Consider the following 13,101-nt stretch of genomic DNA (forward strand, 5'->3'; position numbering starts at 1 on the left):
ATAGCCTGGAGGGCCTTCTTATCGGTCGCAATAAAATTACCGAAAATATAATTTCACCAGGTATGTGGCTGTGGTATTTTCTAGATTAAAAAAAATAAAGATGTGGTTCAAAGTAGTTGGACTGATTTTGGCGTGATATTAACTAATATAGCTTTAGACCCCCTGGAACCTTCTCAAGGACCCCACTTTGAGAACTACTGACTAAGCCATGCTCACTCTAGAGCTGTTACTCCTTATCCCTAATTATCTTGCCCTTTTTACTATTTTGAAAAACATTTTAAAATTGTGTGTGTGTGTGTGTGTGTGTGTGTGTGCTTGCGTGTGTGCGTGCGTGCGTGCGTGCGTCCGTGCACTCACCAGTGAATGTATTTCCACTAAGGAACCGATGCACCCTGTCAGGCTAATTGTTAGTATTGCTGCAGTTTGCATGCTTGATTGTGTGTGCGTGTCCATTCTTGGTTGTTGTCTGTCTGTGTGTGTGTGTGTGTGTGTGTGTGTGTGTGTGTGTGTGTGTGTGTGTGTGTGTGTGTGTGTGTGTGCATGCTGTGCATATGTGTTAGCAGTACTGTTTCTAGCACTATACGCTTATTAAATGCACAGCATATGCCAGACAAAACAGACCATCTGCCTTATCTCTGAGGTAATTGCATTTTTCAAAGTGACAGCGGGTCTAATGCATTATTCATTATTAGCCAGGGTACAACACAAGTCCTTAGTCTATCTGTCAGCTATAGCTTGCTGTGGCTAAGCCTACTGTACTCCTACCCTATACTACAGGTAACCCTCCCCCACTAGTCTACCTCTACACCCACTATAGACCTACTGCACCTTCCTCTACCCAGTACTATACCTACTGCAGCTACCTCTACACCCACTACTATAGACCTACTGCACCTTCCTCTACCCCCACTAGACCTACTGCACCTACCTCTACCCCCACTAGACCTACCACACCTACCTCTACCCTCACTAGACCTACTGCAGCTACCTCTACACCCACTACTATAGACCTACTGCACCTTCCTCTACCCCCACTAGACCTACTGCACCTACCTCTACCCCCACTAGACCTACCACACCTACCTCTACCCTCACTAGACCTACTGCACCTACCTCTACCCTCACTAGACCTACTGCACCTACCTCTACCCCCACTAGACCTACTGCACCTACCTCTACCCTCACTAGACCTACTGCACCTACCTCTACCCCCACTAGACCTACTGCACCTACCACTACCCCCACTAGACCTACTGCACCTACCTCTACCCCCACTAGACCTACTGCAGCTACCTCTACCCCCACTAGACCTACTGCACATACCTCTACCCCCACTAGACCTACTGCACCTACCTCTACCCCCACTAGACCTACTGCACATACCTCTACCCCCACTAGACCTACTGCACTACCTCTACCCCCACTAGACCTACTGCACCTACCTCTACCCCCACTAGACCTACTGCACTACCTCTACCCCCACTAGACCTACTGCACCTACCTCTACCCCCACTATACCTACTGCACCTACCTCTACCCCCACTAGACCTACTGCACCTACCTCTACCCCCACTAGACCTACTGCACCTACCTCTACCCCCACTAGACCTACTGCACCTACCTCTACCCCCACTAGACCTACTGCACCTACCTCTACCCCCACTAGACCTACTGCACCTACCGTTACCCCCACTAGACCTACTGCACCTACCTCTACCCCCACTAGACCTACTGCACCTACCTCTACCCCCACTAGACCTACTGCACCTACCGTTACCCCCACTAGACCTACTGCACCTACCTCTACCCCCACTAGACCTACTGCACCTACCTCTACCCCCACTAGACCTACTGCAGCTACCTCTACCCCCACTAGACCTACTGCACCTATCTCTACCCCCACTAGACCTACTGCACCTACCTCTACCCCCACTAGACCTACTGCACCTACCTCTACCCCCACTAGACCTACTGTACCTCTACCCCCACTAGACCTACTGCACCTACCACTACCCCCACTAGACCTACTGCAGCTACCTCTACCCCCACTAGACCTACTGCACCTACCTCTACCCCCACTAGACCTACTGCACCTACCTCTACCCCCACTAGACCTACTGCAGCTACCTCTACCCCCACTAGACCTACTGCACCTACCTCTACCCCCACTAGACCTACTGCACCTACCTCTACCCCCACTAGACCTACTGCACCTACCTCTACCCCCGCTAGACCTACTGCACCTACCTCTACCCCCGCTAGACCTACTGCACCTACCTCTACCCCCACTAGACCTACTGCACCTTCCTCTACCCCCACTAGATCTACTGCACCTACCTCTACCCCCACTATAGACCTACTGCACCTACCTCTACCCCCACTATAGACCTACTGCACCTACCTCTACCCCCACTAGACCTACTGCACCTACCTCTACCCCCACTAGACCTACTGCACCTACCACTACCCCCACTAGACCTACTGCACCTACCGTTACCCCCACTAGACCTACTGCACCTACCTCTACCCCCACTAGACCTACTGCACCTACCTCTACCCCCACTAGACCTACTGCACCTTCCTCTACCCCCACTAGACCTACTGCAGCTACCTCTACCCCCACTAGACCTACTGCACCTACCTCTACCCCCACTAGACCTACTGCAGCTACCTCTACCCCCACTAGACCTACTGCACCTACCTCTACCCCCACTAGACCTACTGCACCTTCCTCTACCCCCACTAGACCTACTGCAGCTACCTCTACCCCCACTAGACCTACTGCACCTACCTCTACCCCCACTAGACCTACTGCAGCTACCTCTACCCCCACTAGACCTACTGCAGCTACCTCTACCTCCACTAGACCTACTGCTGCTACCTCTACCCCCACTAGACCTACTGCACCTACCTCTACCCCCACTAGACCTACTGCAGCTACCTCTACCCCCACTAGACCTACTGCACCTACCTCTACCCCCACTAGACCTACTGCAGCTACCTCTACCCCCACTAGACCTACTGCAGCTACCTCTACCTCCACTAGACCTACTGCTGCTACCTCTACCTCCACTAGACCTACTGCTGCTACCTCTACCCCCACTAGACCTACTGCACCTACCTCTACCCCCACTAGACCTACTGCTGCTACCTCTACCCCCACTAGACCTACTGCAGCTACCTCTACCCCCACTAGACCTACTGCAGCTACCTCTACCCCCACTAGACCTACTGCACCTACCTCTACCCAGTACTAGAGCTACTGCAGCTACCTCTACCCCTACTAGACCTACTGCACCTACCTCTACCCCCACTAGACCTACTGCACCTACCTCTACCCCTACTAGACCTACTGCACCTACCTCTACCCCCACTAGACCTACTGCAGCTACCTCTACCCCCACTAGACCTACTGCAGCTACCTCTACCCCTACTAGACCTACTGCACCTACCTCTACCCCCACTAGACCTACTGCAGCTAAGCCTACCCCGTCTAGCCTATTGCAGACAATCCTCCCCCAAGCTAATGCCTTCAAGAACCCTAATGAACGAAGAATGAAAATAACCATCTATTAATCTGCATGATTTCCATGTGTTGTTGTTGTTTTAGTATTTCAGTGCAAATGCAAATGATCTGTTCCCCAGAGCCTCAAGTTATGGATTTCAGATAACCGATTTGCATAATTTAATATGCATTCTGCAAAATGATGCTATAAATCAGAGACACAAAGGGTTGTTTATTGAATTAAAAAACTTACATGGGCCTCTTTTCATTTGATACATTATGTGCTAGATGAATTGTGTTGAGATTGTACACCTGAATTGGTGCACTTAACATGAGTTGTTAAAAATAAACCATGGTATTTGTATCATTATAAATGGCTAAATGAGCGTTTACTCGTTTTCACTTTGTCTTCAATTTGTCCTGTTTTTAGCTTGAATTCTCTTTTGTTTTTGACAAAATCTTCCAAAGTGATCTGTATGCCAGGGAGTTTGCTGTCAAAGGAAAGGCTCTCTGCTGGATGACACATTTTACAGAGGCTGGCAGAAGGCAGACATGCAAGTTGCTCTGTGCATCTTTGGTTTACGAATCCTAAAAGTCAAACAGAAATGCAATGTCTCTTTATATTATTCCAATGGCAAAAGCACAATACAAATGTTAAGCGTGATTATCTGTGTGACAATTAATCGTCAAGTACGTCACTGCAATCGTGAGAACCCTACACTCAGGGGATATTAATAACATCTGAGGATAAATTCCTTACCAAGAAATGTCTTCGCCAATGTGTTTGTAAAAGTGTCTAGTAACACACCCCACAAAGACTGATATTCAGTTGTGGTACGATTAACAACCTATATAAAGGAAACTTTTACAAAATGTTATTCTGCTCTAAGTAGCATGTTACAGGACAAACTAGGGTTTTTTCATGATTCTGAATCAATTCCAAGCATTTGTTTTGCATAAATTAAAACCACTCATTGGGCTAAAAATGTTCATAGGCATCATCACAAATGTGATGTGGACATTTGGAAATGTTTTTCATCAAATTGTATATCCGACCTGGCTACCGTCCACAATTGCAAGCAATAAATAAATGTATTAAATACATAACTGAACACTTGATAAGTTCAGTGTTATGACAAAGGTTTAAGTGCAGTGCTTCCCAAACATTGGCTTGTGACCCATTTGGGGTCACATACCCTTCTTTATGGGCCACACAAATATTTGTTGTTTTGTTTTGTTTCATTTACCTTTGTCTCTGTCTCTCTCCCTCTCTCTCTCTCAGATGGGGATGGCTTCCAGGATCATCTCCTGCCAGTGTGCATGGATGACTTGTGTCAACACAGTGCCATCTACTTGGCCAAGCAGGGTCAACAGAAAGAGGTATGTGCTCATATTTCGGGCCACGTTCTACCAACAAGATGATGTTGACTTACCCAGTCAGTGTTGTCCCAACTCGTCCCCATCGTCTGCTACACGTATATGTTTACTGGGGTCATGCATGTTGGGAACGATACAAGTCGTTCCATTTATACTGCTTATGCGAAGCTTGGCCAATCAGTTACGCCGGCAGGTAGGGTGGGAAATCATAGTGGGGGTTGCATTCCTTTGTTTTCATCATGGGTCTATTTCACGCCTCTGTGAATGTCTTTGTTGCATGATCTTTGAGACCAAGTGTTTACCACTGCTGGAACTAGTGTTCCAGGAGGACAAACATCAAGCATAATCATGACCGTTTTCACAAAATATCATTGTTTATACATTTTCCTTTGAGATTTACATTAGACACAAGCCTATTTAGACACACTATTTTATTGAAATAAAAAAAGAAATATCAGATTTATTTTTCCCGATCACCCGATCCGATCGGGACATCCCTAATTGAAATATATTAAACATGCGGTAGCCACATGAGTTGTTTTCCTTTGTGGGAATGCTGTATCAATTACTTCCTTCACGTGGACTTCAAAAAGATCCAAGGCTTAAATGTAAAAGCCTGTATTAGCATAGCTGGCAAAGATGAAAAAGAATGTGCCGGTCACTACTGTAATCCGCCTGGGATCGACGAGCCTTCATCAGGCTCTACTGAACATGACAGGTAACACGTGTCATTATAGAGTATCCTCGGGCTATCCATCATCATCTAATGACAATAATAACATGGTCAATGTCCATGTGGTCAATATGGTGTATACTCCGTTTCTATTGATCTATTGTGATGAAGAGGTGATTGACAGCATGAGGTAGTATTCAATAAAGTGTTTCTATAAAGCAGTGGTTTTCAACCAGTTGTCCGGGGACCACCAGTGGTCCTTGAGGGGGTTCCAGGTGGTCCCCAGCTAAATGATGAACTATTGAGAGTGTATACTGAAATCAAATGGACCCTTATGGGCCCATTTGATTTCATTTTACGCTCTCAAGAGTTAAATTATTGTTAAACATCTGCATTGCTTAATTTCAAGACGTATGCACAATTAGAGAATGTAGAATAATTGTTATTTTTGGATTGTTTGCCTGTTATCTCTCCTATGGTACCACATCAATACAGTAAACTATTATCCAACGATAACAACATATTCTACGTTTTGGGTCCGAGAGGCTAAATCTCATCAAATGAGTACCACAGACGAAAAACAGTCTTAAGTCCAAATTTCATTCTGACCCCTCCACGAAAAGGCCTCGTTGTCCTGACCCCTTATCCATCATTTATACATTATGGATAAATAGTGTGGACTTAGACTGTTTTCGTCTGTGGCATTCTCCGTAGCTCAAATGCTGAATAAATAAAAAGGTATGATATGAAAAAGGTTGAAAACTACCGCTATAGATGAATCCACAGAGGGGTGCCCTGGGCGCAGCCATTACTGAGGCGTACCATTAAGGTGATTGGCTACACCTGGCTTACAGGGCACTGCTCTGTGGAGAATCCATTCCTGTATCTGTAAGGTGCCGTGGTCTCAGAAGGCTGTATCTGTAAGGTGCTGTGGTCTCAGAAGGCTGTATCTGTAAGGTGCTGTGGTCTCAGAAGGCTGTATCTGTAAGGTGCCGTGGTCTCAGAAGGCTGTATCTGTAAGGTGCTGTGGTCTCAGAAGGCTGTATCTGTAAGGTGCCGTGGTCTCAGAAGGCTGTATCTGTAAGGTGCTGTGGTCTCAGAAGGCTGTATCTGTAAGGTGCTGTGGTCTCAGAAGGCTGTATCTGTAAGGTGCTGTGGTCTCAGAAGGCTGTATCTGTAAGGTGCTGTGGTCTCAGAAGGCTGTATCTGTAAGGTGCTGTGGTCTCAGAAGGCTGTATCTGTAAGGTGCTGTGGTCTCAGAAGGCTGTATCTGTAAGGTGCTGTGGTCTCAGAAGGCTGTATCTGTAAGGTGCCGTGGTCTCAGAAGGCTGTATCTGTAAGGTGCTGTGGTCTCAGAAGGCTGTATCTGTAAGGTGCTGTGGTCTCAGAAGGCTTTGGATATCATGTCCATATCGTTCACATGTAGGGCATGGGTTAGGGTTAGTCATGATTACACATTTTAGCTGACAATTAATTGTCACACAAATAATGGCGATTAACCATTTAATTGTGGGTTTTTTTTTGCATTGAACAATGGAACAACCTTTTAGGCTTCGTGCACATATGATAAATAACCACACATTTATTTATTTTTATTTACAATTTTTTTTTTAAACAAAATTATATAGACACGTGTGCTGCCCTGTGGGAGGTTAGGGTTAGGGTGAGGGTTTGAGATAGGTTGTAGGACTAATGACTGGTCTAACCAATGTGTGTAGAGCCCAGGATCACATTAGGTAATTGACACAGGGGTGAAAAATGGCTCTCCCCAGGTTGGCGGAGGGTGTGTAGAGCCCAGGATCACATTAGGTAATTGACACAGGGGTGAAAAATGGCTCTCCCCAGGTTGGCGGAGGGTGTGTAGAGCCCAGGATCACATTAGGTAATTGACACTAGGGTGAAAAATAGGTTACAAACCCGTGGGATAAAAACGAAACAAAACATGGAAACGATTGGCGATTATGACAATATAATTGTGATTATCTCAAATTATTGTGATTAGGCAATTATGTAATACTTGTGACAAGCCTACTCACATGCACTCTTTATTAACACCTGCAACGTTCAAACTGATCAACCGTTGCTGTGATTGAATGTCCTGATCGGCGTTATTAGCACAAATATCTGAGCTGAAACAAAGTGAACATCTTCTTCTCATGGTTGTGGTAACGATTCAACGTGGTAAATTAGTGGGTTGTCAGACAGCCATGTAGGAGGAGCTTGAAGCTCCCAGGGCATTGTACTAAAAATGTCCGGCGTTGGTGCACCAGTGGCGCGTCTTTACCATAGAAATGCATGGCAGACTACTGGCACTTCCAGCAAGAAAGGTGCTCTATGTGGACATGGCCTTTTAATGTGAGTAGTTTTTAGTGGAGAATGGTGTTTCCTCATCTGTGCTTAGCTCCACACTTTACACAGAAGTATCTTGCTAAACTTCTGAATCCCGCTCTTTTCAACTTCATAAGCGTTGGTGTGCTAAACTGCACCCTGGGGTACCCATCTGTTTTTGGCATGGAACTGCTGGGCTCATCAAACAGATAATCCAGGCCTAGTTCACACACACGCACGCACGCACGCACGCACGCACGCACGCACGCACGCACGCACGCACGCACGCACGCACGCATGCACGCACGCACGCACGCACACACACACACACACACACACACACACACACACACACACACACATCATTTATACATTATGGATAAATAGTGTGGACTTAGACTGTTTTCGTCTGTGGCATTCTCCGTAGCTCAAATGCTGAATAAATAAAAAGGTATGATATGAAAAAGGTTGAAAACTACCGCTATAGATGAATCCACAGAGGGGTGCCCTGGGCGCAGCCATTACTGAGGCGTACCATTAAGGTGATTGGCTACACCTGGCTTACAGGGCACTGCTCTGTGGAGAATCCATTCCTGTATCTGTAAGGTGCCGTGGTCTCAGAAGGCTGTATCTGTAAGGTGCTGTGGTCTCAGAAGGCTGTATCTGTAAGGTGCCGTGGTCTCAGAAGGCTGTATCTGTAAGGTGCTGTGGTCTCAGAAGGCTGTATCTGTAAGGTGCTGTGGTCTCAGAAGGCTGTATCTGTAAGGTGCTGTGGTCTCAGAAGGCTGTATCTGTAAGGTGCTGTGGTCTCAGAAGGCTGTATCTGTAAGGTGCTGTGGTCTCAGAAGGCTGTATCTGTAAGGTGCTGTGGTCTCAGAAGGCTGTATCTGTAAGGTGCTGTGGTCTCAGAAGGCTGTATCTGTAAGGTGCCGTGGTCTCAGAAGGCTGTATCTGTAAGGTGCCGTGGTCTCAGAAGGCTGTATCTGTAAGGTGCCGTGGTCTCAGAAGGCTGTATCTGTAAGGTGCTGTGGTCTCAGAAGGCTGTATCTGTAAGGTGCTGTGGTCTCAGAAGGCTTTGGATATCATGTCCATATCGTTCACATGTAGGGCATGGGTTAGGGTTAGTCATGATTACACATTTTAGCTGACAATTAATTGTCACACAAATAATGGCGATTAACCATTTAATTGTGGTTTTTTTTTTGCATTGAACAATGGAACAACCTTTTAGGCTTCGTGCACATATGATAAATAACCACACATTTATTTATTTTTATTTACAATTTTTTTTTTAAACAAAATTATATAGACACGTGTGCTGCCCTGTGGGAGGTTAGGGTTAGGGTGAGGGTTTGAGATAGGTTGTAGGACTAATGACTGGTCTAACCAATGTGTGTAGAGCCCAGGATCACATTAGGTAATTGACACAGGGGTGAAAAATGGCTCTCCCCAGGTTGGCGGAGGGTGTGTAGAGCCCAGGATCACATTAGGTAATTGACACAGGGGTGAAAAATGGCTCTCCCCAGGTTGGCGGAGGGTGTGTAGAGCCCAGGATCACATTAGGTAATTGACACTAGGGTGAAAAATAGGTTACAAACCCGTGGGATAAAAACGAAACAAAACATGGAAACGATTGGCGATTATGACAATATAATTGTGATTATCTCAAATTATTGTGATTAGGCAATTATGTAATACTTGTGACAAGCCTACTCACATGCACTCTTTATTAACACCTGCAACGTTCAAACTGATCAACCGTTGCTGTGATTGAATGTCCTGATCGGCGTTATTAGCACAAATATCTGAGCTGAAACAAAGTGAACATCTTCTTCTCATGGTTGTGGTAACGATTCAACGTGGTAAATTAGTGGGTTGTCAGACAGCCATGTAGGAGGAGCTTGAAGCTCCCAGGGCATTGTACTAAAAATGTCCGGCGTTGGTGCACCAGTGGCGCGTCTTTACCATAGAAATGCATGGCAGACTACTGGCACTTCCAGCAAGAAAGGTGCTCTATGTGGACATGGCCTTTTAATGTGAGTAGTTTTTAGTGGAGAATGGTGTTTCCTCATCTGTGCTTAGCTCCACACTTTACACAGAAGTATCTTGCTAAACTTCTGAATCCCGCTCTTTTCAACTTCATAAGCGTTGGTGTGCTAAACTGCACCCTGGGGTACCCATCTGTTTTTGGCATGGAACTGCTGGGCTCATCAAACAGATAATCCAGGCCTAGTTCACACACACGCACGCACGCACGCACGCACGCACGCACGCACGCACGCACGCACGCACGCACGCACGCACGCACGCACGCACGCACGCACGCACACACACACACACACACACACACACACACACACACACACACACCATCCCTCTCTCTCTCTCTCTCTCTCTCTCTTCTACAGTGTATAGAATAGAAAGCTTTTACTGCCATTGTGATATGTATGTGCAAAACATGTAAAGTGACAACCACGATAGGTGCATTAACCACCACTTGCGAAGCGAGAGTATGGTCTAGCCGACACCAACTCGGGACTCCTGAAGGGCTGTCCTTCACACCCTCCTGTCTCTCATCAGGGTCTTGAACTCTGCAGTGATGTTGGCGGCACAGTTGGGCTGCACTGTGTCTACACTGCAGTGATGTTAGTGGCACTGTTGGGCTGCACTGTGTCTACACTGCAGTGATGTTAGTGGCACTGTTGGGCTGCACTGTGTCTACACTGCAGTGATGTTAGTGGCACTGCTGCACTGTGTCTACACTGCAGTGATGTTAGTGGCACTGTTGCGCTGCACTGTGTCTACACTGCAGTGATGTTAGTGGCACTGTTGCGCTGCACTGTGTCTACACTGCAGTGATGTTAGTGGCACTGTTGGGCTGCACTGTCTACACTGCAGAGATGTTAGTGGCACTGTTGCGCTGCACTGTGTCTACACTGCAGAGATGTTAGTTGCACTGTTGGGCTGCACTGTGTCTACACTGTAGAGATGTTAGTGGCACTGCTGCACTGTGTCTACACTGCAGTGATGTTAGTGGCACTGTTGCGCTGCACTGTGTCTACACTGCAGTGATGTTAGTGGCACTGTTGCGCTGCACTGTGTCTACACTGCAGTGATGTTAGTGGCACTGTTGGGCTGCACTGTCTACACTGCAGAGATGTTAGTGGCACTGTTGCGCTGCACTGTGTCTACACTGCAGAGATGTTAGTTGCACTGTTGGGCTGCACTGTGTCTACACTGTAGAGATGTTAGTGGCACTGTTGCGCTGCACTGTGTCTACACTGCAGTGATGTTAGTGGCACTGTTGAGCTGCACTGTGTCTACACTGCAGTGATGTTAGTGGCACTGTTGCGCTGCACTGTGTCTACACTCTGCAGTGATGTTAGTGGCGCTGTTGGGCTGCACTGTGTCTACACTGTAGAGAGGTTAGTGGCACTGTTGGGCTGCACTGTGTCTACACTGCAGTGATGTTAGTGGCACTGTTGGGCTGCACTGTGTCTACACTGCAGTGATGTTAGTGACACTGTTGGGCTGCACTGTGTCTACACTGCAGTGATGTTAGTGGCACTGTTGGGCTGCACTGTGTCTACACTGCAGAGCTGTTAGTGGCACTGTTGCGCTGCACTGTGTCTACACTGCAGAGATGTTAGTGGCACTGTTGGGCTGCACTGTGTCTACACTGCAGTGATGTTAGTGGCACTGTTGCACTGCACTGTGTCTACAATGCAGTGATGTTAGTGGCACTGCTGCACTGTGTCTACACTGCAGTGATGTTAGTGGCACTGTTGGGCTGCACTGTGTCTACACTGCAGTGATGTTAGTTGCACTGTTGGGCTGCACTGTGTCTACGTAAGTGGTGCGTCTCTCTCTCCCCTCCTGGCTGTGTCTTGGGTTGGCTCTCCCACAGTGTCAGTTCACTTATACCATCAGTTCCGGGTGCCTGACGATATAGCCTGCTTCATCCTTCTCTTTCTGATCATATCCGTGACTCTGCAAAACTTTGCTACTACAAGGAAAACATGCACATATGGTACTCTTTTTCTACTCTTTGTTTTCTCTTTTTTGCACTCTATATTCTATCCTTTTGTTTGTTGTGTTTTTGCTGTTTGATGTTATATTATATATTTGCTGCTGCATTGTCTGAAGGAAGCCAAACAAAAATAAGTTTTACTCTTAAGTACCTGTACACAAGATGTAACAATAAAGCACAACCTTGAACCTTGAGTGGCCTCCCCCATTCAGCACTCTATATCATGTGTGTCTTAAACAGGCGGTCTGGGAACCCTAGGCCTAGGGCGTCCTCTGAGTTACTAAAGGGGGGTCGCATTCACCTCAAACAGTGGCTCTACATACAAGCTCACAGCACGTCATTCTGCGGCACGTTGTGAGCTTGTAGATCGGCTATTATCGGCAACAACCGTTGGTGTAGTGGGGGAAAAAAGAGCAGACCAAGTACAAGAGTGGCACAGAGATGTAGTGAAAATAGCACTACAAGCTCACAACGCCTCACTGTAGATCTTCTAATTACACTATTTCAAAACGTTTTTAACAGTTTATGGACATTCAAGGTCCCCTCCCTCCGACACTGCCCTCTGAGAGCAACGAAATGTAACTTTCTCCAAACTGCAGAATCCTTTCAACATGGGTTCTCTCCCTGTAGGCTGTACAGTTTGTGTCCTGTGCTGTGAAACCTAATGAGGTTCCAGCCAGGAACGATGTGCTTTGTGAACGCTAGACTATCTGTCTCTCTGTGAGAATACAGTGTGTCCCAGAGGACCACCGGTCTGTCTGTCTGTCTGTTCTGAGAGAACACCCAGCTCCCACTCCCAGCAGGGAGTCTCTATCTCTCTCTGTTTTAACAAAGACATCAGTCATCTCTAGTAGCTGCGTTAGCTGTGACTGCAGAGCCTAGGGAGATATGTACACATGTGCATGCAATTGCCTGTGTGCGCAACACACACACACGCACACGCACACGCACACGCACACGCACACGCACACACACAGGCAGACAGACAGACAGACTGCACACACATACTGTACACTGCATAAACACTCATGCATATACTGTACATATTGTATACTGTGCATACATGTGTGCATACTGGTATTTACATGCATACTGTACATAGATGCACTTACGCACAAAACGCATGTTTTTCTGTATAGTCAGTTATTGGTATTTGCAGGTTGATTTTTTTTTCTTCATATTCATATT

General features: G+C 46.7%; 1 protein-coding gene across 1 annotated transcript in view; it reads left to right on the plus strand.

Annotated features, from left to right (window-relative positions):
* Positions 1-13,101, plus strand: part of itfg1 (integrin alpha FG-GAP repeat containing 1) — a 185,994-nt gene that overhangs the window by 62,140 nt on the left and 110,753 nt on the right. Inside the window, exon 9 of the mRNA XM_079497974.1 lies at positions 4,788-4,885. Within this exon, the coding sequence (XP_079354100.1) occupies positions 4,788-4,885 (98 nt within the window). The remainder of the gene's footprint in view (positions 1-4,787; positions 4,886-13,101) is intronic.

Source organism: Electrona antarctica, assembly GCF_951216825.1.
Source record: "Electrona antarctica genome assembly, chromosome: 3".
Classification (NCBI taxonomy): Eukaryota; Metazoa; Chordata; class Actinopteri; order Myctophiformes; family Myctophidae; genus Electrona; species Electrona antarctica.